Source organism: Chrysemys picta, chromosome 17, assembly GCF_011386835.1.
Source record: "Chrysemys picta bellii isolate R12L10 chromosome 17, ASM1138683v2, whole genome shotgun sequence".
In the NCBI taxonomy this organism is placed as follows: Eukaryota; Metazoa; Chordata; order Testudines; family Emydidae; genus Chrysemys; species Chrysemys picta.
Genome location: NC_088807.1, coordinates 23,577,487 through 23,601,804, shown reverse-complemented (window position 1 = coordinate 23,601,804; position 24,318 = coordinate 23,577,487). Strand labels below are relative to the sequence as shown.

The 24,318-nt window shown below is 54.6% G+C and overlaps 1 protein-coding gene across 7 annotated transcripts in view; it reads left to right on the top strand.

Moving 5' to 3' along the window:
• The first annotated feature begins 451 nt into the window (after positions 1–451).
• KASH5 (KASH domain containing 5) overlaps positions 452–24,318 on the top strand; it is a 34,942-nt gene continuing 11,075 nt past the window's right edge. For 5 of the 7 annotated variants that reach the window (XR_010593416.1, XR_010593417.1, XM_065571058.1 and 2 more), the window contains exons 1-14: positions 452–568; positions 2,563–2,742; positions 9,280–9,375; positions 10,043–10,223; positions 11,165–11,226; positions 12,471–12,540; positions 13,136–13,297; positions 14,263–14,380; positions 15,371–15,421; positions 17,164–17,241; positions 17,962–18,018; positions 18,661–18,720; positions 20,063–20,127; positions 23,617–23,704. Coding sequence is in view for 5 of the 7 variants with exons in the window: in XM_065571058.1 (XP_065427130.1) it covers positions 2,577–2,742; positions 9,280–9,375; positions 10,043–10,223; positions 11,165–11,226; positions 12,471–12,540; positions 13,136–13,297; positions 14,263–14,380; positions 15,371–15,421; positions 17,164–17,241; positions 17,962–18,018; positions 18,661–18,720; positions 20,063–20,127; positions 23,617–23,704 (1,254 nt within the window). In the remaining 2 variants the exon portion in view is untranslated. The remainder of the gene's footprint in view (positions 569–2,562; positions 2,743–9,279; positions 9,376–10,042; positions 10,224–11,164; positions 11,227–12,470; positions 12,541–13,135; positions 13,298–14,262; positions 14,381–15,370; positions 15,422–17,163; positions 17,242–17,961; positions 18,019–18,660; positions 18,721–20,062; positions 20,128–23,616; positions 23,705–24,318) is intronic. The other 2 variants (XM_065571056.1, XM_065571059.1) reach the window with 2 other exon arrangements.

The following is a 24,318-nucleotide window of genomic DNA, read 5'->3' as shown; positions in this document are numbered from 1 at the left end:
ATTGGTAACATGCTTTGAGAACCGCAGGGGAAAAGCCCCAGAGCTGGCCCTCAGCCCCAGCTCGTTTTAAGGTCCCCGTCTCATTTGAAGGGGTGCTGCCCGCTTGCCACACGGCTTGCAACCTGTCAGTCAGTGTTTATTTCACCTGTGTGGGGGCACTCACTTTTTTGGGGGGTCCCTCATTGGGGGTGCCCTGCTCATGAGGGGGGGCAGCCTCTCACCCCTCCTCTATTTAACACATGTGGGGGTGATTAGCCCGGTTTATTTGGGGGACCCCCCCACCCCATAAGCCACTGGTGACATAGACCCGCCCCTCCCCCACCGAGCCGAAGGGGCTCGAGCCGCGACCGTTGCTCCCGCCCCCAACCGCCCCAGGTTTGAATGTTCCCGCCTTTCTCGTGGAGGGGCTGCAGCGTTCTGAGGCGCGCGCGCCGGCTGCTGCAAGTGCCGCGCTCCGCCCCCGCCCCCTCCCTGGGTCTCCGCCCCTCCCCCTCCGAGGGCAGCCTGCCCCTCAGCCACCAGGGAGATGGCTGCCCTGGGTTAAAGGGGGGGAGGGAGTGATGATGAGGTACTCCCCAAATCCCCCCCCCAGCTAATTTGTGTGTGTGGGGGGAGTAAATGTTGGGGGAACTTTAAATATCCCCCCCCAATAAACCCACAAGGAGCATCCCACGGCAAAGTGCCCGCGCCAACAGCCACCCAGACAGAGCCCTTGGTGCCAATCGCTCTCCCTCAAGGAGCCTGTGCCCAGCCACAGATATGATTTACACACACACACACACCCTGCGGTCCCTGCCTTGCCCCCTAACAGTCACGCCAACCCCAGAGAACCCCACAGACTAACTGCCCCCGTAAACCACCCAACCCCAAATCCCCAGCTTGCCCCCTAACTGTCACGCCAACCCCAGAGAACCCCACAGACCAACTGCCCCCGTAAACCACCCAACCCCAAATCCCCAGCTTGCCCCCTAACAGTCACGCCAACCCCAGAGAACCCCACAGACCAACTGCCCCCGTAAACCACCCAACCCCAAATCCCCAGCTTGCCCCCTAACAGTCACGCCAACCCCAGAGAACCCCACAGACCAACTGCCCCCGTAAACCACCCAACCCCAAATCCCCAGCTTGCCCCCTAACTGTCACGCCAACCCCAGAGAACCCCACAGACCAACTGCCCCCGTAAACCACCCAACCCCAAATCCCCAGCTTGCCCCCTAACAGTCACGCCAACCCCAGAGAACCCCACAGACCAACTGCCCCCGTAAACCACCCAACCCCAAATCCCCAGCTTGCCCCCTAACAGTCACGCCAACCCCAGAGAACCCCACAGACCAACTGCCCCCGTAAACCACCCAACCCCAAATCCCCAGCTTGCCCCCTAACTGTCACGCCAACCCCAGAGAACCCCACAGACCAACTGCCCCCGTAAACCACCCAACCCCAAATCCCCAGCTTGCCCCCTAACAGTCACGCCAACCCCAGAGAACCCCACAGACCAACTGCCCCCGTAAACCACCCAACCCCAAATCCCCAGCTTGCCCCCTAACTGTCACGCCAACCCCAGAGAACCCCACAGACCAACTGCCCCCGTAAACCACCCAACCCCAAATCCCCAGCTTGCCCCCTAACAGTCATGCCAACCCCAGAGAACCCCACAGACCAACTGCCCCCGTAAACCACCCAACCCCAAATCCCCAGCTTGCCCCCTAACAGTCACACCAACCCCAGAGAATGCCACAGACCAACTTCCCCCCCTAAACCACAAAAGAGGTTGGTATCACTAGCCCCACATGGGGAAACCGAGGCACGAGCTGAGGCAGGGATGTGCTGAAGCTCACCCAGCAGGCCAGTGGCCAAGTCAGAATAAAACCCATTCTCCCTAAATACACCCTCATGTAGGCCAGACATCCCAGATAACACCCCCCAAGTTACCTGGCCCATTGGTTCATCATGTCCCATTTCACCCCATTTTTACAGACTTTTGGGGGCTGCCTTGAGCTCAGGGCCCTGGTACAATTGTCCCCCCTTCTCTTTCTTTCGGCACTGCTCCCAAATACTCCTCTCAGATAAGCTGTCTACCCTAAATCCACCCCCTCGGGTAGGGAGGGTAGCCCTGGATAACCCCACAAATAAGCTTTAAATGGGCACGGGGGGGGGTGTGACTTGACCTCCACATTGCCCTCCCTTTGCTCTGTTTGATGGATGTCCCATTTGATTAGACAAGACGGTTTCCATTCTGAGAACGGGTCGGGTTCCCCTAGGACCTCTTCCAAAAGCGAACACAGTTTGGGGCCAAGTTCTGATGGCACCACTGGGACAAAACCCTCTCCTAGATACACCCGCACGTAATCTGAGGGTCTGGCTGTACTGGTGTAAATACATCAATTCAGCTAACCCAGTGGCTACCCCTGTACAGCTAGCCCGTCAGTCTAGGGAGTCCCTCGCTACCCGTTCTAACCTCTCTTCTCGTCTAATTTAATTAGATCAATCAATCTGCTGCAGTTTACCCCATTCCCAACAGAGAGCTTGCTTGGAGGGCATCACCTGTCTGTTTTATTGCAGGGCCAGCTAAGGTGATGGGAGACATGGCCTCGGGAGACATGCTTTCCCCGCAGGGGGACGCTTCCCCCTGGATCTCGGATGAAGTCAGCTGCTGTGGAGAAACAGGTCAGCCGGTGAACATGGAGACCACGTCTAACCCTGCAGCAGTTGCAGAATTGCCCATGGTCCAGTCGTCAGAGGGTATGTAGCGCCCTTTATGGGGTCTGTCTATCTACTCTATGTAATTGAGCACCTCACATTCTTTAACACTACCTTATGAGCTGAGGAAATGGCACCCAGAGGGTGCTTAAGTGCTTTGCTGAATGGGGGCCCACGTGTCTAACCCACACCGTTGCAGATACGACCTTGAAAACGTGACCCAAGTCGTCGAGTGAGCAGTACGGTCTGCCTGAGTCTGCAGCGATAGCTCTGAGAGATTCCTCCAAATGGGTTGTTGTTCTCTGAAACCTACGGATGACAAATTCACCGTCAACACTGTTAACGTGCCCACGGTCAAACAGCAAGACGGGGTTAGAACCCAGGTGTTCAGAAGGCCTAGCCTGGTGCTCTGCCTGCTAGACCATGGTGCCTCCCAGGTTAGGCCCTGATTCTGCAATCAGATCTGTACAGGAGCCCCAGTGGTGCAGACTAGATTTCAGGACCGGGTCCTTTCTGTGTGAGCTTACGGGTGAAGAGGAAAAGCAAGGAGCACATTTGCTATAATGCTGGGAGAGTTCATATAAGGTGCTCTGTACCTTGACTAGCACTAAATGCTGTGTTCTCACGCCAGAGGGACTCTTTTAAAAGAGATCGGTCCTGCTTTGAGCAGGGGGTTGGACTAGATGACCTCCTGAGGTCCCTTCTAACCCTGATATTCTATGATTCTATGAACGCTGATGCTGTCTTTGTAGGGTGCATGCAGGGCCGGCTCCAGCATTTCTGCCGCCCCAAGCCAAAAAAAAAAAAAAAAGCCGCGATCGGCGGCAGCGGCAGTTCGGCAGCAGGTCCTTCGCTCCTACAGGGAGTGAGGGACCTGCCGCCCCCGAATTGCCGCAGGTGCCACCCCTCTCCCTTGGCTGCCCCAAGCACCTGCTTGTTAAGCTGGTGCCTGGAGCCGGCCCTGGGTGCATGGGGGAGCAGCCTGGGTTTTATTTGAATTGAGGTAAGTCACAGAGGTGGATGAATCATCCTGTCCCACACAGCTGCCTCCCACCACGCTGCTCAGTAGGGCTTGCTTTAGTATGGAGTATGGACGCTGACTTGGTTATTCCAAGTTGTCAGGGTAAGAGATCAAAGAATGCTTGGGTACCGTGGTGGTTGCTGCATCACAGATAGATGGGGTGTGGGGGAGTGTATGGAGATGGAAAGATACATACCTACATATTTACTGTGGTTACGCGTATCAGCCTTTGTGAACTCAATTCTCCCCTGACTCACGTCCTGTGATTTGACCTGTCAGGCCAAGTTCTGCCCTCAGTTACGTCAACATAAATCCCGAGTAACTCAATTTAAGTCTGAGGAATTAGTCCAGATGTGGGCTGCTATAAGCAGAATCTGGTCTGTTGATATCCCTGGGCATAAGCATGGGATTTTTGTGGTGTGTGTCTGAATCATGGCATCTTAAAAGTTAGTGCAGGGGAAAAACCTATAGTATTAGATTCCTGGGAGACCATTCCCCACCTTTCTGCCCCCTCAGACAGGTCAGGATTGTTCCTTATAGTGTAATCGCAAAGGCAAGTTGTCCACTATCCCACAGCACAGTAATGGGATCATAGGACAGTCCAGAAGGGGGGTGAGTTTGCTTACGGGTAATTAGGTCTGGAACCAGACATGCAGTTCTCCGGAAACATTCACTCCATGTGCAGCAGCTCACGGTGTGTTAGAAACCATTAGGGAAGGGATTGATAGTAAGACAGAAAATATCATAGTGCCACTATGTGACGAACTGGGCCTGTTCTCACTGTGGTCTGTGAATGCTGACAGGGGAGTGTGCTGGGATAGTCTGCATTGGAGGATGGGATCGGCCCGGGGGCGCATTCCTGGGAGTGTAACATGAGAACCCAGGAAGGGGTTGAAGGCCAGGTGACTCCTTAGCCCGGGAAACTGGACAAAGGCTGTGGGAGGGGTCGCTGAAGGTAGTGTGCTGGAAGCGAGCTGGAGAGATGGCTGGGAGACAGAGATGGCTCTGACCCCCCCGAAGGGGGGCGGGCTGGGATGCCCTGGGACCCCAAGCTGGACTTAACCGAGGGGGTCCTGTTGTCTGTGCCTGCAAGACCTGTCTTGGACTGTATTCCTGTCATCCAAATAAACCTTCTGCTTTACTGGCTGGCTGAGAGTCATGGTGAATCGCAGGAAGCCGGGGGTGCAGGGCCCTGAGTCCCCCAATACTCCGTGACAACTCCCCCCTTCGAGACCGAACTGAGCAGGGTCACTTTAGCCAGTGACCCGGGGAAGTTCGAACCTACCCCCGTTCCCATGGATGCCCCCGCATCCCTCCCATTCCTTGGTGAGAATTACACCAGGCCCCTCCAGTTTCACGCCCCCCCTTAGGTTGGGGTGCTTGATGGCACTCGCAGTTCGCATGTGGGAAGGTTTATGCGGCCTGTGCCCTTTTCCCACCCCCATACCTCTGGGGCTCCAACTGGGCTGTGGTCTTCTCCCAGCGCCCCAGTCTGGAGGTCTGTGCTTTGGGCTCTCTTGGTTTAGAGCCGCCCTTTTTACCTTGGCCACCCTCCGGAAAGGCTCCTCTATGCTGGGCAAGGGTCCTAAAGCCGTTTTCCCCTTGTCCCAGGCCTTCCTCCCCCTCTGACAGAGGTCACAGGATCCGCAGTACTGTCGGACAGTAACAAAGACCCCAGGCCAGTAAAAGCTCCGTAGCAGCCTCTGCTGGGTACGCCAGGTTCCCTGGTGCCCTGAGAGAGGAATGTCATGGGCCCGGCACAGCAGCTGGCGGCGATACTTCTGGGGTACCACCAGCTGCCTCCTGATCCCCCCTGACTCCATTTTCCCTGGGGGAGCCCATTCTCGGTACAGGAACCCCTTCTCCCACAGGAACCTTTTCCGGCCACCTCGTCCCATGGTCTGTACCGCATTGAGGTCGGCCAGGTCCCTTATCTTCTGCAAGGAGGGATCTCTCTGTAACTCGGCCTGGAACTCAGCAGCTGGGACGGGGATGGCCACCTGCTCTTTCTCGCCCGCTGGGTCCGAAGCTGCAGCCTCCCTGAGCCGCGTCCCTGGGCGTTCCCTCCCCACCAGGTTAGGGTCCTGCGCCTCAGGCAAGGCACCCCCCTCAAGGCCAGGGCGCAGTGCCCCTCGCCGGCTCTGACTGCGGGTCACAACTAAGGCGGTCTGGGGGCTGCTTGGCCAGTCCTCTAGGTCCCCCCCCATCAACACCTCAGTGGGCAAATGGTGGTGCACTCCCACGTCCTTGGGGCCCTCCTTGGCCCCCCATTTCAGGTGTACCCTCGCTACGGGAACCTTGAATGGGGTCCCGCCCACCCCGGTCAGGGTCAGGAAGGTGTTGGGCACCACCCGATCTGGGGCCACCACCTCGGGCCGGGCCAGTGTCACCTCTGCGCCCGTGTCCCAGTATCCATAAACTTTCTTCCCATCCACCTCCAGGGGAACAAGGCACTCGCTCCGCAGGGACAGCCCCGCGCCAACCCTGTAAACGGAGAACTTTGAATCCGGAGCATCTGGCCCCCCAGAGAAGCTGGCCTGGGGCCCTTCTCTCTCTTGAGCAGTTGATAAGCTGCCAGCCCCTCTTGCGTGAGAAGCCTGCCCCCCGTCCGTCTGGGCCTCTACCAAGTTAACCCGGTGCGGGTTCGGTCTGCTCAGTCTGTCCTTGAGCTTGGGGCACTGGGCCCGAACGTGGCCTCTTCGGCCGCAGTAATAGCAGCTCAGGTCCCGTGGGTCCCCTCGAGCCGGTCGGTTGTCCCTGATGCTGGGCATTTCCCGGGGGAGGGGATTCCCAATATTCCCCCTTTGGGAGGTCCCAGGGTGACTCTCTCTCTGCATCGCGGCGGGCCTGTTCCTTTGGGGCTCCTCCCTGCCACCCCCTGACCGGCTCTTTACAAACTCATCAGCCAGCTGCCCGGCGTGTCGCGGGTTCTCTGGCTTTCTGTCCACCAACCACAGCCTCAGGTCGGATGGGCACCGCTCATACAGTTGCTCCAGTACCAGCAGTTTAATCAGGTCCTCCTTCGTCTGGGCCCCACCAGCCCACTTGCTGGCGTATCTTTCCATGCGGACGGCTAGTTGCAGATATGAGACCTCAGGGGTTTTATCTTGACTCCGGAACCTTTCCCGGTACATCTCAGGAGTCAGCCCAAACTCACGTAGCAGGGCCTTTTTGAATAGTTCGTAGTCCCCTTTCTCTGCCTCTCCCAGTTGGCGGTACAATGCCACGGATTTGGGGTCCAGTAAGGGGGTAAGGACCCGGAGTCTGTCCGCGGGATCCACCCGGTGCAGCTCGCAGGCCGTCTCAAAGGCCTCCAGGAAGTCATCCATGTCCTCCCCCTCCTTGTATGGGGCCATGATGCACTTATCAAAGCTCCGTGCAGTCCTGGGTCCCCCCTCACTCACCGCAGCCGGGGGTTCGCTGCCCTTCAATCTCGCCAGTTCCAGGTCATGCTGACGCTGTCTCTCATTCTCCTGTCTCTGTCTCTCTTTCTCCTCCCGTTCACGCTGATGCTGTCTCTCATTCTCCTCCCGTTCATGCTGTCTCTGTCTCTCTTCACGCTGATGCTGTCTCTCTTTCTCCTCCTGTTCATGCTGTCTCTGTCGTTCACGATCCTCCAGCTCTCTCAGTTTTAGCTCTTTCTCCCATTCCAGCCAATTCCGCTCCCCGGATGCCGAACGTCGCCGGGAGGATCCTCTGCTGGCCGGCGGGCTTCGCCGGGGGGACCCCCTGCTGGCCGGGGGGGTCACGGCGCCTTCGGTATTTGCTGGGCTCCTCCCCACCCTTCCCCTAGGCATAGGAAGGAGGGGTCTCGGGAAGCCCTCAGTAGCCGGCTGACCACTCCCAGCTGGGACAGACACTGGTGCCTGCGCTGCATTTGCCAGGCTGCTTCCCTGAGACACAGGGATCAGTTCATTCGCGCGATCTTCCGCCTCCAGCTGGGCAATGAGCTGTTCTTTGGTGAGCCTCCCAACGCGCAGCCACCTCTGCTTGCACAGCTCCACCAGGTCGCTCTTAAGCCGCTTGGCATACATCTTCCTGCTGGCCACTCACCGGCCTGTGTGCTCACAGCTCCCCACAGTTCCCAGGGGGCCCCCTAGTGTGCCAGCCCTTCTCGAGGTCACCGCCTCTCAGCCAGGGTCGAGCTGCAGACTCCTCCGCCCCTGGGACCACTCGCTGCGATCCCCCCGGGGGACCCTGTTACTGCAAAAGTCCTTCTCGCTGGTCACACACTCCCAGGGGTAATAACCGTCTCTCTCTCACTCTTCAGCACGCCTGGTCCCCGTCAATCCCCCTTCGTTTTACTGCTCCCCAGTCACTTACTGCAGGAAGCGCCGTCCACGGGGTGCAGTAGATCCCACCGCTGCCACCAGTTGTCACGGAGTATTGGGGGACTCAGGGCCCTGCACCCCCGGCTTCCTGCGATTCACCATGACTCTCAGCCAGCCAGTAAAGCAGAAGGTTTATTTGGATGACAGGAATACAGTCCAAGACAGGTCTTGCAGGCACAGACAACAGGACCCCCTCGGTTAAGTCCAGCTTGGGGTCCCAGGGCATCCCAGCCCGCCCCCCTTCGGGGGGGTCAGAGCCATCTCTGTCTCCCAGCCATCTCTCCAGCTCGCTTCCAGCACACTACCTTCAGCGACCCCTCCCACAGCCTTTGTCCAGTTTCCCGGGCTAAGGAGTCACCTGGCCTTCAACCCCTTCCTGGGTTCTCATGTTACACTCCCAGGAATGCGCCCCCGGGCCGATCCCATCCTCCAATGCAGACTATCCCAGCACACTCCCCTGTCAGCATTCACAGACCACAGTGAGAACAGGCCCAGTTCGTCACACACTATATAAGCCCATGGCACACCCACAACTCGAATATTGTGTCCAGTTCTGGATACCACATCTCAAAAGAGATGCATTAGAATTGGAACATATGCAGAGAAGGCCAACAAAAATGATATGGAATATGGACCAGCTTGCATAGGAGGAGTCAGTAAAAAGCCTAGGACTGTTCAGCTTGGAAAAGAGATGACTAAGGGGGGGATAGGATAGAGGTCTATAATATCAAGAATGGTGTGGAGAAAGTGAAGGGAAGTGTTATTTCCCCCTTCACATGACACAAAAACCAGCGGTCACGCAATGAAATGAACAGGCAGCAGGTTTGAAACATACAGAAGGAAGTACTTCTTCATATGATGCACGGTCAGCTGGTGGAACTCATTGCCAGGGGATGTTGTGAAGGCCAAAAGTATAACTGGGTTCAAAAAAGAATGAGACAAGTTCATAGAGGGTAAGTCCATCAATGGCGACTAGCCAAGATAGTCAGGGATACAACCCCGTGCTCTGGGTGTCCCTGAACCTCTGACTGCTAGAAGCTGGGACTGGCGGACAGGGGATGGATCATTGGATAATTGCCCTGCTCTGTCCATTCCCTCTGAAGCATCTAGCGCTGGTCACTGTCAAGACAGGTTACTGAGCTAGATGGCCCATTGGGCTGACCCAGCTTGGCCGTTCTTACGTTCTTAGCCTGTAAGTGTTACGTCTCTCCTCTTCTTCCTTACTAGAGTCATGGGAGAGCGCTGCCGTCTGCAGCAAGAGCCGATGCTCCGAGGAGCACGTACTGACCTGCACGTTTGAAGCCTGTGACCTGGAACGAACAGGTAGAAAGCTTTCTAGTGTCAGCTGGAAATGCACAGCCCCTGCAGAGTCCCAGCCACTTCAGTGCTGCCAGGAAGTCAACCCGTGCATTAGATTCGAAGGCTCCTTTCAGAGTGGAATCAGCCAGTGAGCGTTCAGATGGCAAATCCCAGCCCCTGCACCTACCTCCCATTCTCAAGACCTTTGAAAAAAACATCTTGTGTCCTAGTGTCCTGTACCTGGGATCTTCCACTCTCCTAGGAGTTAACAAGGCTGAGTTGAAAGCAGGCTGCATGGTCAACTTCCTGGAGGGGGCCGGGGGGGGGGGGGGGGCTATACTGCTATGAAGCAGAAGGGGCATAGATTACCATGTAGCTGCAGCAGAGATGGCCCCACCTGTTAATTAGAGGTTGCATTGACCTCAGTGGGTCACTTTGAAAACAAAGTCACTTTATTTAGGTGCCTTGATGTGGATTTAGGACAATGCACAAATCCATTGTCAACTACACAGGGATTCCAGCAACTCAAACACCTAAATCCCTTCGAGGATCTGGGCCTCCCTCCCATTGATTCCACTGGTCTCCAAACTCCCAGGCCATCTCTGTAGTCACAAGACGAACCTTCCATCTCTAGCAATGTTCCCGGTTTGCTAGGGGGTGAGTATTGGTGTGTCTGAATTTCTGATTGCAGGACAGGTGTCTGTTTTCCATATTATCGAGTACTTACAGTCTGTGACAGGGCAAAGCTGTGAGGAAGGGAGACTGCAGTTGCTTTACAAAATGCTGGACCCAGAAGAGAGGGGCGTCACTGTGGATTTACCGACCTTCCATGCTGTCATGAAGAACTGGATTGCAGATTGTCGGCAGGATGGGTGAGTAGATAATTTAGGAACAGCTGTGGCTTAGGTGTTAGAACCCCACAGCAATTTTCATCCACAGAAAGGGAAACTGAGGCACAGACAGGTGAAAGGCCAGATGTTCAAAGGTACTTTAAAAAAATGGAAACGAATGGGTGTTTAGCACCTAAGGCCTTGTGAATATCCGGCTATGCACTGGTCTGCATCTGCCAAGTGGCTTGGCCTTCCAGGGTTACCCAGGAACTCAGTGGAACCCAGGAGTCCTGACTCCCATTCCCTCCTGCTCTAACTTCCTAGACAACACAACACCACAGAGCAGCAAATAGAACCCAGGAGTCCTGCTCTGCCCTCCTAGTCTATATTCTCTCCAAGAGTTGGGGCCCAGGAGTCCTGACTCCTACGCCCCTGCGGGGACTTGATATACATCTCCCAGAGTTGTTCTAGGAGTCTCTTTCTCTTATCAGAGAACCACACTGCTGTAAGAATCCACGCCCTGTACCGTCCAGCTGTGTATCTATGTGATATGTGCCTCTTAGTCTTTAACAAACAAAAAAGGCTTCCAGAATCGTTATCAATATTAATATTTATGACCTCTGTTCCCTTCTAACAAAACAGCCACATGAAATGCATAATATAACCCTTCTCTGGGCTTTCTAACAGAGCTTTATGGATGACCCCTAAGGCTCACCTGTTGCGTGCATAGTTTTTCTGACTTAAATCATTAAAGAGACCTGATCGTTTCTTATCCCCGACTAATTAAGCGACCGTCCTGCCTTAATTACAGTGTGGTACAACACCCCCCACTAAACTTGAAGAACTATTTTCATCCTTGTGTTTATTAAGATGCGGGGAGTGAATAGGGAAAATATTCACCCGATACGCACAGAGCACACGATTCATTTAGTACGAATGGTGATAAAGTGGGAATTATGACTATTAATTTATGTTTCTTCCAGGGGATTAGACAGCACGAAGGAGCGAGACAAGTTTGTGGACAATATGTGCCTGTGGCCATCTGGTAAGTTGTGCTGAAAGGGATAATAAAAAAAGGACAGTGTATTTAATTCTAAATATAGATGGTTCGGTAATGCAGCCTGCTGTGCTACTGATTGGCCTGACTGAGACGTCTGTCCTTGCCCTTTCTGCTGGGGACACAGGAAACCACCCAGGTTTTGAAATACGCTCATAATTAATCCTTGCATAGCCCCTCTGTCGCTGTAGCATCTGAACACCTCCTGAGGGTTTATAAATAGAATAATCAACAGCGGTCTCTCTCTTCCTGCCTGGTCTGTAGGAGAAAGAGCTTGATTAGCTTATAGGGCTGAAGGGTTGTGTCTGATTGGGTTTGTCTGTGTATGTGAAGGCGTGTGGTTCAAGGGTCTTCTGGGACCCAATTCTGGGCTTCTGCAAAGCAGCCAGAAAGCTAGCGGAACTGGCTACCTGGGAGTTCTTAGGGCAATCTTCAGATTCATAGATTCTAGGACTGGAAGGGACCTCGAGAGGTCATCGAGTCCAGTCCCCTGGATGGGGACTGGACTCGATGATGGGACTGAACCCAGGAGTCTGGACTCCAATGGGAGTTAGGCGCCTAAATGCCTTTGAGGATCTGGTCCTAAGTGCCTTCCTCTGCCCTCACTTCTTTGGTGCTCTGCCAGTTTTGATGCACTCAAAAACTGCAGTGATGGGAGCGGAATAAGAGCCTACATTACACTTTGTATGAGGATAGACTGAGTAGGCCTGCCACGCCAGGTCTTTCCCCCCAGCCTCTGGCACAGGAAAGCGGGGACGTGGCCAGAGTATCTCTGCCTTCCAGTTATCCCAGCCACAGTCACAACCTCTAAGGGCTACCAGCAGCCATGGGTAAGTTAAAACAACCTCTGGGCTGCTCTATCTCATGCTGAAGACTCAAGTGCTCTCTGGATAGCTCCAGAATTGGGGAAACACAGACAGCATTCAGCCACCTTTGCACCCCCTACCCCCAGCGCAGCTCAGAAGCTGTGACATCCTCCCAGCCCAGGAGGGGCCAGTGGCCTTTCACAGACAAGAGAAAGACTCTTAAAGGTCAGTTATAACTTATTCCTCAGTTTAATACCCCTCCTAGCCGGTTAGTGGGAGCCAGGGAGCAGGTGTTCCTGGGCATAATTCGATATTGATCTTTAGGTTGCCATTTGCTTTTCCTACTCCTGGCAGCCGCGAGCGTCACGACCAGAAACCCATTGTAAGGCTGTGGTCCTGACATTGCTCTCTGGTTTTCCTCGTCAGGGAGGAGGCGGCCTGTCTCTAGTGCTGCTCAGTTGGAGGGATATGGCGGGGATGTCAGCAGTGAAAACTCGTAAGTATTAACTTCTAGTCAGCCAGATCAGGAAGGCTGAGATGTCATTGACCCATGCTGTAGGATATTAGCGGCTCATACCTGTGCAAGTTTCCAGAAAAGGATTAGATGCTTTACTGTATGCGAACAGCAGCCACAGGGACCATTCACATGCTTCAGGGAGCCAGGAAGGGAGAACTCTCCTAGGTGTGCTGTGTTCAGTAATGAGATGCATTCACAATCACGCCCTTCTCCCAACCAGCCAGCACAGGCCACTGTTAGAAACCGTACGCTGGCTTAGCTTGATCGCTAGCGTGATCTGGATTGATCACTCTCTGGTGGGTCTTACCAGGTGGTGCCGATCCAGGTCTCCTTTGCCAGCCTGTAGGCAATGCCATCTGATCGCCACCCAGTCAGGGGTGATATGGGGTGAGGGTGTTCCAGTCCATTTCCTAGTGGGGCTAAGACAAAAATCTCAGGCTCCCCGATCAGCGCTGGGCCTGTGGTGTGGAGACTGAGGTGGAGTGGGTGACGCTGTTTGGCGTGACGGTAGTGCAAGTGAGGCGAGATCTCCCTACCGACTGCCCCCTTGCCTTCATTCATGCCGGTCTCCAAGGGAAGAGGCTGCCGCCTTGATGAGCAGCATTGAAGACCTGGAGTACGGCAACAAAAAGTTGGCCGTGCAGAATGCCAAGCTGCAGAGGACCATCGAGGCAGCTGAGGAACTCAACTCCCGCCTCACCGAAGAGCTCTCCCAGCTGCAAGGCAGACTGAGAAGGTGAGTGGGATGGGAGGCAGCCGCGGGGGCTGCAGGGTGCAGGCTGAGGGGCACTGTCCCCCTCTCTGGGTTAGCGCTGACTTTGATGCCCCAGCATGGCTCTAGGGGCAGTGTGCTTCAGGGAGCTGTGTGTGACACTCAGGAGGGGGTGCTCTCCTCAGGCACCCAGTGTGGTACTGAAGGGAGTGGGGCAGGGGCTGAACAGGGGGCGCACTCCCCGGCACTCACTGCTGGCCCCACTGCTCCAGTGTGTTGTTTGGAGGTGATAGGGTGAGGTCTACATTAAACATGCTGATTGCTCACAGTCTCTGAGGTCCTGAGGCATGCTCACTGCAGGATAGGGCTTGCTCTTCCAGGTGTTGCTGGCTACATCCCAACCTGCCTAATCCATCCCGCCTCCCTAAATTCCCCTGCCTGAGGTGCGGACTGGGTACAGGATTCACCTTGTCTTCCCGTGCCCATCTGTTGTGCAGCCTCGGTGCGTGCTGAGACACGGCCTCCACGTCCCATTCCTGGCTGGCTGTATTTAAATGGCAGTTGAAGCGCTCGGTCTGGAGTTATTATTATTTGTTCGTTATATCACAATGCTTCAGCAATCTCCCCCTTCTGGGCGCTGGATATTTTAAACTGAGTAGCCGCTGTGTGTTTATGGAGGGGAATTTAGCAGCTGTATTCATTGCTCGGATTGGAAGCTCTTTGGGGCAGGGACCATCTTTTTGCTCGGTTTGTACAGCACCTAGCACACTGGGGCCCTGGTCAACCACTGGGCCTCTAGGTACTACCGAAATACAAAGAGTAATAATGAATACATCCATCATTTACCTCAACCATTGCAACTCCTAAGGCTTCCAAGGAAACTCAGATATCTTGGCCCTGTACTGCAGTTATTTCAGGCTACTTTGACTGTTGCTAATTAAGAGGTTCTGAATTACTGGCCTCTCCTAACCGGCTGCTCTCCTTGGTAGCACGCAACAGGCCCTGGAACAGGCTAAATCAGTGGCTAACGAACTAGAAGACCTGAAGGCTATTGCAAAAAGTCTGGAAGAGGAGAAGGGCAAACTTTACTCACAAGCCCGGCAGCTGGTAGGTGCTTGTGAGTCTTTGTTTCAGCAACATTTCCCTGGCTGGGGGTTCAGGCAGCTAGCCTGATTTCACTGGAGAAACGGTATTTCCTAGTGGCTAGAGCAGTGGGGCTAGGACTCCTGGGTTCTATCACTGCCTCGGGGGTGGAGGAGAATCAGGTTAGAGCAGGCAGGGCTGGGAGCCAGGACTTCTGGGTTCGCTACCTGAAACTGTAGCTGATTTATCATGTGGCTTTGCACAAGTCGCACTCTCTCTGCAGCTGTTTGCCCAGTTGTGAGACTATGTAACCACCCAAGAAAATCTCAACTTCCTTGCCTTCTCTTTGCTGAGAGCCTCAGAAAGTGACCATGTGAAACTGACACATCCCTCTCAAACCTGTAACAAGTTCATGGGGCTCAGCGTCCTGCCTAGCAGAACAGTCCTTTGCGTTATAAACTCACCGTCACCCCTGAGATCCAGGCTTGAATGGTCTCTAACTCCTAGGGCCTGATTCTTAGGTGGGGTGGATTGGCAGATGTGTGCTGATTTACACCAACTGATAACCCAGCAGTGCAGTGCGGAGGAAAATCAGCAGGGGGCAGCGTGGGGGAGAGCAAAACCTTTTCCCGGCGACTGCCCATAGTGTGCCCGCTTTGTGGAATAAACAGATTTCAGCCTGTCAATCTGGCGCTTTTTGCCAGCACTGAGTACACTTCCGTTTTTGTTGTCTTTCTTTAAACCCATGGGCATTTCAAAGTTCCCATCTGCTGCAGCCATGCGTGGTTTCTTGGCGTGGCACAGCTGTCGTGGGGCACTCGGCTCTTGATGCAAATTAACCTCCCGGATTGCAGGGGGATGTAAAAATAAATGTGTGTTGATAACAAGTAACACCCGCAGCCCAGTTATTGCAATTTATTGAACCGAGACGTGGCCATTCCTTTAATAACAGCATAGGCAAACTCTGGGGGATACAGCTTAGATCCATGTTTGTTTTGTTTTTTAAACTTATAGGAGAAGGAACAGCTGTGCCTCTCTCTACAAGTGGACTGTCTTCAAGAGGAGGTGAGGAGGGCTCTGGAGAGTAGCAAAAGTTTGGAACTGTCTTTGTGAAGTCAACCATGTCTGTACTTTAATGCCAAATCACCAAGACCCACGCAGGGGGCAGTGTGGGTGACTCAGTGGGAGGCAGTCTCCCCTCTGAGTCAGTAGTGAATTGAGAGAGAGCACAGAGGAGGTCTGGAAAATCTGCCTTGCTATGAAATACAATCTCCTTAGCTCATCACAGAGAAGATGAAGGTGACTAAAAGGTCTGTGAGTACCTAGAGAGCTCCTTGAGGTAGCAGCCAAAGGTGGACCAGAATCCAGGGGCTGGACGCTGAGGCTAGATCAGGGGCAAACTTTTTTGGCCCGAGGGCCACACTGGGGTTGCAAAACTGTATGGAGGGCCGGGTAGGGAAGGCTGTGCCTTCCCAAACAGCCTGGCCCCCGCCCCCTATCCAACTCCTCCCACTTCCCGCCCTCTGACTGCCCCCCTCAGAATCCCCAACCCATCCAACCCCCCCTTCTCCTTGTCCCCCTAACCGCCCCCTCCCAGGACCCCCCGCCCCTAACTGCCCCCAGGGTCCCACCCCCTATCCAACCCCCCTGCTCCCAGTCCCCTGGCTGCTCTGACCCCTATCCACACCCCCGCCCCTTGACAGGCCCCCAGAACATCCGCCCCATCCAACCGCCCCTGCTCCCTGTCCCCTGACTGCCCCCCGGAACCTCCCACCCCTTATTCAACCCCCCGGCCCCCTTACCATGCCACTCAGAGCAGCATGTCTGGCAGCTGTTTGGTAGGAGCGCGCAACCCTGCCACCCAGAGTGCTGCCCGCGCGGTGGCATGTCTGCGGGAGAGAGGGGACAGCCGGGGAGGGGCCAGGGGCTAGCCTCCCCAACCGGGAGCTCAAGGGCCGGGCAGGACGGTCCCGCAGGCTGGATGTGGCCCGCGGGCCGTAGTTTGCCCACCTCTGGCCTAGATACATTCAGGCTGGAAACAAGGCGTGCAATGTTAGGAGTGAGGATTATTAGACATGTCACTTTGGAACAATTTACCGAGGGGTAGGACAGAGTCTTTAGGACTTGGAGTCGTTAAATCAAGACGGGACGTCTTTCTGAAAGAGACATTTTACCTCAACCACTAGATACGGGGCGGGCGGTGGGAAATTCTGGGTAAAATACTCAGTGTTCTGCCGGAGGTCAAGCTATATTATCCGAATAGTCCCTTCTGGCTTCAACATCAATTATTCCAGTGTCCCAGCGTTGTGCTAGGGGGTAGGGGGCTCCGAGGGGACACTCTCCAGCATCAGTGCTGACGCCAGGGCCCCAGGACAGCAGCAGGAGGGGGTGCTGTGCTGCTGCAGCGGTCGTCTTTCTGGGGAGATGCAAAACTGCGTCTGACCCCTTATGGCCTGGCATTCTTTAATATGAACAGGAATTATTAACCCCGGTGTCCTGACCAGGTTTCAGTGTGGCCAAAATCCAGATCCTCAGAGATATTTAGGGTCCTAACTTCCACTGAAGTCTATGGTAGAACTGCGTTTAAACTGCCTTAATTGCTCCTGCAGTTTCGGCTGGATGTGGAATTCATTTTCACTTCCTGTGCTAAGCTGCTTGCACCTTTCAACTGCTTGTGCGTCCCACCCCAGCAGCGGCTGCATTTCATTGGCGAAGGGGCCAGAGGAGCAGCTAGAGAGCCCCCTTTTCATGTCTCTTTGCTATGGTTTGCTAATTAACCCTAAGCTTGACCTGCGGCTGCTTTACAGAACAGGAAGCTGCTCGCAGAGAGAGACAGAGTGAAGCAGAAGGTTGCAGGGCTGGTTGCTGAGAAGGCAGATCTGAAGGTACTAACAACCATTGCAAACATGCGTGTCACCTAAATCAGTTGCTAGGCTCTAAGTACCTCCTCCTAAACAGCGCTGAGAACCCGCAGCTTCTGGTGGCTTCCTTGAGTAGCTTGCAAGCAAGCGTGTGAAGCCCAGCAAAGACTTTTGCATCCGTACAAATCCTCCTAGCTGTTAAGCAGAGTGGTCAGAAATTTTCCGATCGAAAATGCTGATATGACAAAATCTAAATGTTTTGTGACATCGTCTCGCTTTCAACAGGAAATTATCAAAAGGTTCCATTTTGACTATTCTATTCTAAATTATTTTCATAGAAAACATTTTTTGGAATATTTGTTTTGTGAAAAATGATGAGATTTCTACTTTTAATTTTAAAATGTTTGAATTTCCCAACATTTTGGCCTGTATCACGTAGTGGCTTAGAGCATCTGAGTGGACATTAGGACATCTGGGTTCTATTCTTAACTCTGCCATTGACTTGTTGTCTTATCTTGGGGGAACACTGCTCTTTCCCCACCCTATGCCTCAGTTTCCCCTGCTGCAAAATGGGATTAATGCCATAGTGCAGGGGATTGGACAGGGGGAATTCCAGTCCTACATTCCTATGATCCTATACCACCTCTCTTTCCCACTGGGGTTTGAAAATTTACCAGTGAATGTCAGGTATTTTGAGATCTTTGATGACGGGCTAAGGGTGAAGTATATATTTCCTTTCTCTAGGCCCAGCTCTGTGAATATGAAACTCTCCTCTCCTGCAAAGACACTGCCCTTATTGAGGTGAGCAACTCTCCTGCAAAGACACTGCCCTTACTGAGGTGAGCAATTGGTATGTGACTGCGAACAGCATGGGTGTTGTTGTTTCTAGTACTGAATTTTCCTTTCTGTCCATCCTCCTGTTTGTTTGTTTCGCTGGACTGGCCCTCAGCAAACCCGGGTTCTGTTCCCGGCTCAACTGTTGGCCTGCTAGGTGACCTCGGACCAGTCACTTGGCCGCTCTGTGACTCAGTTTCTCCACCTGTACAGTGGGTGTAATGACACTAACCTCCTTTGTAAAGCGCTTTGAGATCTAGCGATGAAAAGTCATTGGTAAGAGCAGGTGTTATTAATGTCACTGATGTGTGTTGTGTACAGCTGCCTTTAAACTTCCAGCCAGCAGAAGTTATGGGTCTCGATGCAGGCATCTGGTTACATGAATACAATGGTCCCTCTGGCTTTAAAACTTATGCAAATCGCGGTTCTGGGTGTGCTGTCAGTGCTCGTCACAACCAGCGGGTGTCGCTGCAGCCTCACAATTAAGATCAAAGCTAGACCTGTGTCTAATAAGCAGCCACGCGGGGATAATCTGTCAGAGCCCCCTTTGAAGCAACAGAAGTCACCATGACAGAGGGGCCAAAGCTGTTTTTTTGGGGCTTTTTACAGAAAACAAACCGTGCCGAAGAACTGACAGTGATGCTGGCGGAGTACAGGACAGTGGTGCAGGTAATGAATGGTCCTGTCCATCTGCTCCGTTAGCCTCTTCACCTGATTCACCAAAGAGCTTGGATCGTCCCTGCCCAGCCCTGTGTGCTCTCTCTGTATCCTCCTCCTGGAGCAGTGAACCATGGAGGAGACAGGTGTCCTAGGCCAAATGGCCCCCAAAAGTATTCATGCCATTGTGCCAGGCACCGGCAGGGGGGTGAGTGTGGGAGGAGCAGGTTAAGGTGTCTTTAAGCCAGAGGTGGGCAAACTACAGCCCGCGGGCCACATCCGGCCTGCGGGACCGTCCTGACCGGCCCTTGAACTCCCGGCCGGGGAGGCTAGCCCCAGGTCCCTCCCCCGCAGATACGCCACCATGCGGGCAGCGCTCTGGGCGGGGGGGTTGCACACTCCTTCTGAGCAGCGCGGCAGCGTGTCTGGCTCTGGCCGGGCGGCGCGGCTGCCAGACATGCTGCTCTGAGTGGCATGGTAAGGGGGCCGGGGCTGGGGAGTTGGATAAGGGGCGGGAGGTTCCGGGGGCCGGTCAGGGGACAGGGAGCGGGGGCAGTTGGATGGGGTGGAGGTTCTGGGGGGCGGTCAGGGGATGGGGGGGTTGGATAAGCGTGGGAGTCCTGGGGGGCCTGTCAGGGTGCCGGGGTGTGGATAGGGTTCAGAGCAGTCAGGGGACTGGGAGCAGGAGGGGTTGGATAGGGGGTGGGGTCCTGGGGGCAGTTAGGGGCAGGGAGTCCTGGGAGGGGGCGTTGGATGGGTTGGGGGTTTGGGGTGGGGGGTGGGAAGTGGGAGGGGTTGGATAGGGGACGGGGGCCAGGCTCTTTGGGAAGGCACAGCCTTCCTTACCTGGCCCTCCATACAGTTTTGCAACCCCAATGGGGCTCTTGGGCCAAAAAAGTTTGCCCACCCCTGCTGTAAGCCATCTTTGCACTCCTTGTATTCCAGAGCTGTGGATAGGGGGCCCTGGCGTAGGTTAGAGTGACCTCAGGGCTGCTCTAACTTAAAGCCTGTTTCCTATGGTCCCCTCTGGCCATGCCTCCAATCTGGCTCCTGTGGGGCTTGGGTAGCGGAGAACAGCCACAATGCCGTGTGCTCCAGCCATGCCCCCCACCGGCCTCCTATGCCTGGGGCTATGGGGAGAGCCGTTATATTCCTTGCACAGTGGGGAGTTTCTGGAGGGCCATTTCTGCCCCACTTTAAGGACCCTTTACTGTGCCAGGGCCACCTAGAGGGGTGCAAGTGTAACCGAGAACTAGGCCCGTTGGCTGTAGCAATGCCCGATGAGCTGGGTGGTTTGGGAGAACACGGCTTATGTGGCAGAGGAAACTCCAGAGGATCGGTCCTTCCTCCACAGGAGCTGAGACTGGAAATAAGCCAGCTGCAGGAGCAGCTGTGCCAAACCACCGAAGACCTGGCCATGTAAGTCCTTCTGAGCAGAGTACCCAGCTCTGTTCACTGTCTGTACACCGGCCAGGCTGGCATGAAGGGCCGGGAGCATGTGTCAGAGACCGGGGCGTGGGCGGTTTGAGCAGGAGTCCGTAGCCAGGAAGAGGCGCCCAAGGTCAGAGCAGGAGTCAGAGGCCAGGTGCCCGAGCCAAGGGTCAGAGCCGGAGTCAGGAATTGGAGCTGAGGTCAGATCCGGGTCACCTGGGCTGAGGTGAAGTAGGAGCAGGGCTGGGTCCGAGGCTGGGGACAAGCAGGAGCTGTCACAGCCACCAAACGGCTGACCCCTCCTAGCCATCAGGCAGCCTGCTACAGGTCCTGATTCCTGACAGGACCCCCCCAGGGCACAGCCACCTGAGTAACAGCCCCAAGCGGGCTGGAGGAGGGGGGTGCGAGGGAGTGTAGCTGAGAGAGCCTTATTCCCTGGTTATCCTGTGCCACAGCTGAGTCCCATGGGGCCACCGGAGCATGGACATTACTGAGAGCAGCCCGTAGGGGGCGCCCTGCAATCCCTGAAGAAGTAAGGCAGGAGCTGCGCTGTGGGAGCTCACCGCACGCACCGTACAGTCCGATGCGTGCAGCTTCCCGCTCAGAGTGTTGGGGGTTGGTGAACGCTGTCCGTCCTGCATGGGAATTGCAAGGCCAGGGCTCTGTCCCGTCCCCTCCGGCAGCCAGCTGCTAGCAGGGACGGTCCTGGAATAACCTGCTCAGAAGGGAACCTCAGGCAGATGAAATGGTTTATTCCCTGAGCCATAAACTATCCCATCTAATCTGTCCCTGTGTCTGTCTAATGAGGGCAGACACACACACGCACCCTGAGGCCTAGGTTAGCTCACTCCAGAGCCAATGGATGGAAGTTGAAGCAGACAAATTCGGACTAGAAGTGAGATGCCGATTTTTAACAGAGTGTAATTAACCAGTGGAACAACTCACCTCGGGACGGGCGGGTCTCTCTATCAGTCTTTTAATCAAGACAGAGTGTCTCTTCATAAAAGCTCTGCCCTGGCTCAGGCAGGAGCGAGGGGCTCGTTTCAGGAATCCCTTCTCGTGTGCTCTGAGTGATGGTGAGACGAAACGGGAATCCTGCGGCCAGTTCTGATGTCGTCGTTTTAAAAAAGATGTTGCAAAATTGGAGGGGGTGCGGAGAAGAACTGCAGAAATGATTCAAGAGCTGGGCAAAACGGTGCCTGGCGGTGAGAGATGCAAGGAGCTCCGTCTGTTTAGTGTCTCCAAAAAGAAGGGCATGAGGTGGTTTGATTGCAGTGTCTGGGGAGAAAATCCTGGGTATTAAAGGGCTCTTTAATCTCATGGAGAAAGGCAGAATGAGAACCAGTCACTGGCACTTAGACGGACAGACCTAGATTAGATAGGTGGCAAAACTCCCGGGGTGTGTGTGTGCACATTGTGTGACCGGGGCCTTGCCCTGTCCTGCTGCGTACCAGGCTCCCTTTATAAAGGGCGAATCAGCGATCAGTAGATCTAATAAGCATGTAGCGGACGGGAGCAGCGTGGGTTAGAGACGGTTCTAAGCCCCTCAGTGCAAGGTGTTATGGACCGTTCTAAGGCACCTCCTGAGCTGTGGGGCTCTAACGACGGGTTAGCCATTCGGTAAAACCTCTGCACGCCCTTTATATCTGGAACCGTAACGTAATGCATGAACTGCTTGCCTTACCGCGATATGGGATGGCTGTAACAATTTGCCAGGGAGAGGTCAGGGCACTTGTCATTCTTTGGCAGGGGTGTCAGAAAGGTGGGAGGAGGAGCAGAGAGCATGGGAACGGGAGCTCGGGCTGCTCTCACAGGGCAGGGATGCTGGCCCCAAAAAAAACAGCTAGGGTTGCCAACTTTCCAGGATTGTCCTGGAGTCTCCAGGAATTAAAGGTTAATCTTTAATTAAAGATTATGTCATGCGATGAAACCTCCAGGAATACATCCAAGCAAACTCGGCAGCCCTGTCTCCAGCGAGTGCCTAGGGACAGCTCTGAAACCCGCATTTCCCATCTAGCCCATCCCCTGCCCCTCAGGGTGGGGCAGGATTGTTCCCTGTAGCCTCTTCCCCAGAGCTAGACTGAAATTCAGCTCCCCGCCTTGCTAAAGCCCAGGGCAGATGTGTAATGTGAGCGCTGACCTCACCGCTTCCCAGCTCAGACCCCAGTGCCTTGCGTAAAACTGGGTCGCGTGGCCGGGGACAGGACAAATTTCACCGGAGGCTGGAAGCTAGACTGCACCTGCTTGGAAAGGGCCCTGATCCACGAGCTACCGGGTGCATGCAGAAACACTCCTCCCAGCCCTACTCTCTGGTGATCTTTATCCAGCGAGTGTCGGGCTCCGGGGCCTGTCTCTCATAACTCGGCATGAACACTGCAGGCGCACCACGCTGTGCCGAGGTGAGGTGTGCGGTTTGAGCAAAGTCTCTTCCTGCCTCGTGCTCAGGAGGAAGCTATGGGGCTTGGACGCCACAGGAAGGAATGTTGGGGGCAGGGAGACAGTTCAGTTTGCTTAGCAGTTCTCCCGCACTGGGGATGGGAGATCCAGACGACCCCAGAGAATCAGGTTTCTGAGCTCTTCTCTGGCCCTGCCCATGTTGCATTGACGATAATAAAGGCTCAGAGTTATGAAGGACTGTGGGTAAGGCACCGAACTCAGGAGAACTGGCTTAGTTCCCAGCTCTGCCACAATTACCCTCATCTCTCTCTGCCTCGGTTTCCCCATCGGAGGATGATAATCCTTCTCTTGGCTGTTTAGACACAGGTACAGCACCTGGTCCCATAGGGCATTGGTGCTGCTGCCGCGCTCCTAGCAATTGGCTGGGTGTTTTCCCCCTGGGTCACCCAGGGCCCATTTTCGATGATGCAAACTGCTCTCAGATCACAACAATCAGGGATGGAAAAGTCACCGGGGCACAGGGGAGTCGGACCTGGCTTATCATTGTAATGTTTGTACAGCGTCCCAGGCACCATATAATGGAGCAAAATCCATTGCAGATAGCTAGCAAAAAGAGCTCGGTAGCCGAGGAGGCAGATCTGCCAGAGGCCGTATAGTCCCAGTTCTGCCACTGCTGACCTAAGGCAACCAACGCCCTCTTTCTGTGCCAGCCCCACGGTGCTCGGTGCTGTACAAACATTGAACATAAAGACCCTCCCTGCCCTGCAATTTTGAATTCAGAGCCGATTGCTGGAAATTTCATTGGCCTTAACTGTAATTAAACCATCCAGACTTCAAATGGTAAAGATTAAAAAATAACTTGCCAAGAGCTCTGGCCCACCTGAGTCTGGCCATGAGCTGACCTGTAACTACTGGGGAGTAGACTGTGGAACTCATAGCCACATGGTTCTGCTGGGGCCACGAATTTAGTACAATTCAAAGAGGGGTTGGATATTTATGTGAATAGCAGGGATATCCCAGAGGTTAGACGACTGAATGCTGAGGCTGGAGGAGGAAAGAGAACTGACTGTGTTTATACAGGCTGCCGGAGGAGCTGCCCCACGAGCTTAAAACCCACGTTCAGCTTCCTGTACAGCCGCTCTGCGTGGAGATAGACGAAATCCAGCAGGTAGGGGGAAGGGCAGCCTGGCTCTCTCATTGTTCTGGCAAGCCCAATTAACCTTGTGCTTTGATCCTGGCGGAGTTCAAAAGTCAAGCCAGGCTAGGCCGGCTCAGTAGCCGTCCGGGAGGCCTCAAAGGAGGGTAGAAGCGTTGGTGATGCAGTAGGGGGCACTGGCCCGCAGCATGCAGTAGGGGGTGCTGTGTCCTCAGACTCCATGCTGACCCCCAGTTCCCCAGCCAACTCGGAACAGGGAGGGGAATTAACCACTTGAAACGGCTCTGGTGGATTCCCCGTCCCAGGCCTTCTTTAAATCAAGAGCGGCTGTTTTTCTAAAAGATCTGCTGTAGTTGAAACAGGAATTAATTCGGGGCAGTCTTATGGCCTGGGATATACAGGAGGTTAGACCAGAGGAGCAAGGGGTCCCTTTTGGCCCTAGAATCTATGAATCAAGGCAGCGCGCTTGCTTACTACTACAGAAAGACCAGGGAAACATCTCCCCCAAAGCAGCTTTTCACATCCCTTCTGTGTGCAAAGCTCGATTGTAGCCGTCACTGCACTTGGGCTTGTCACTCGGACCCGGACAGCTCCACATCCCCCGGGGAAGCCGCCACCACTTCCTT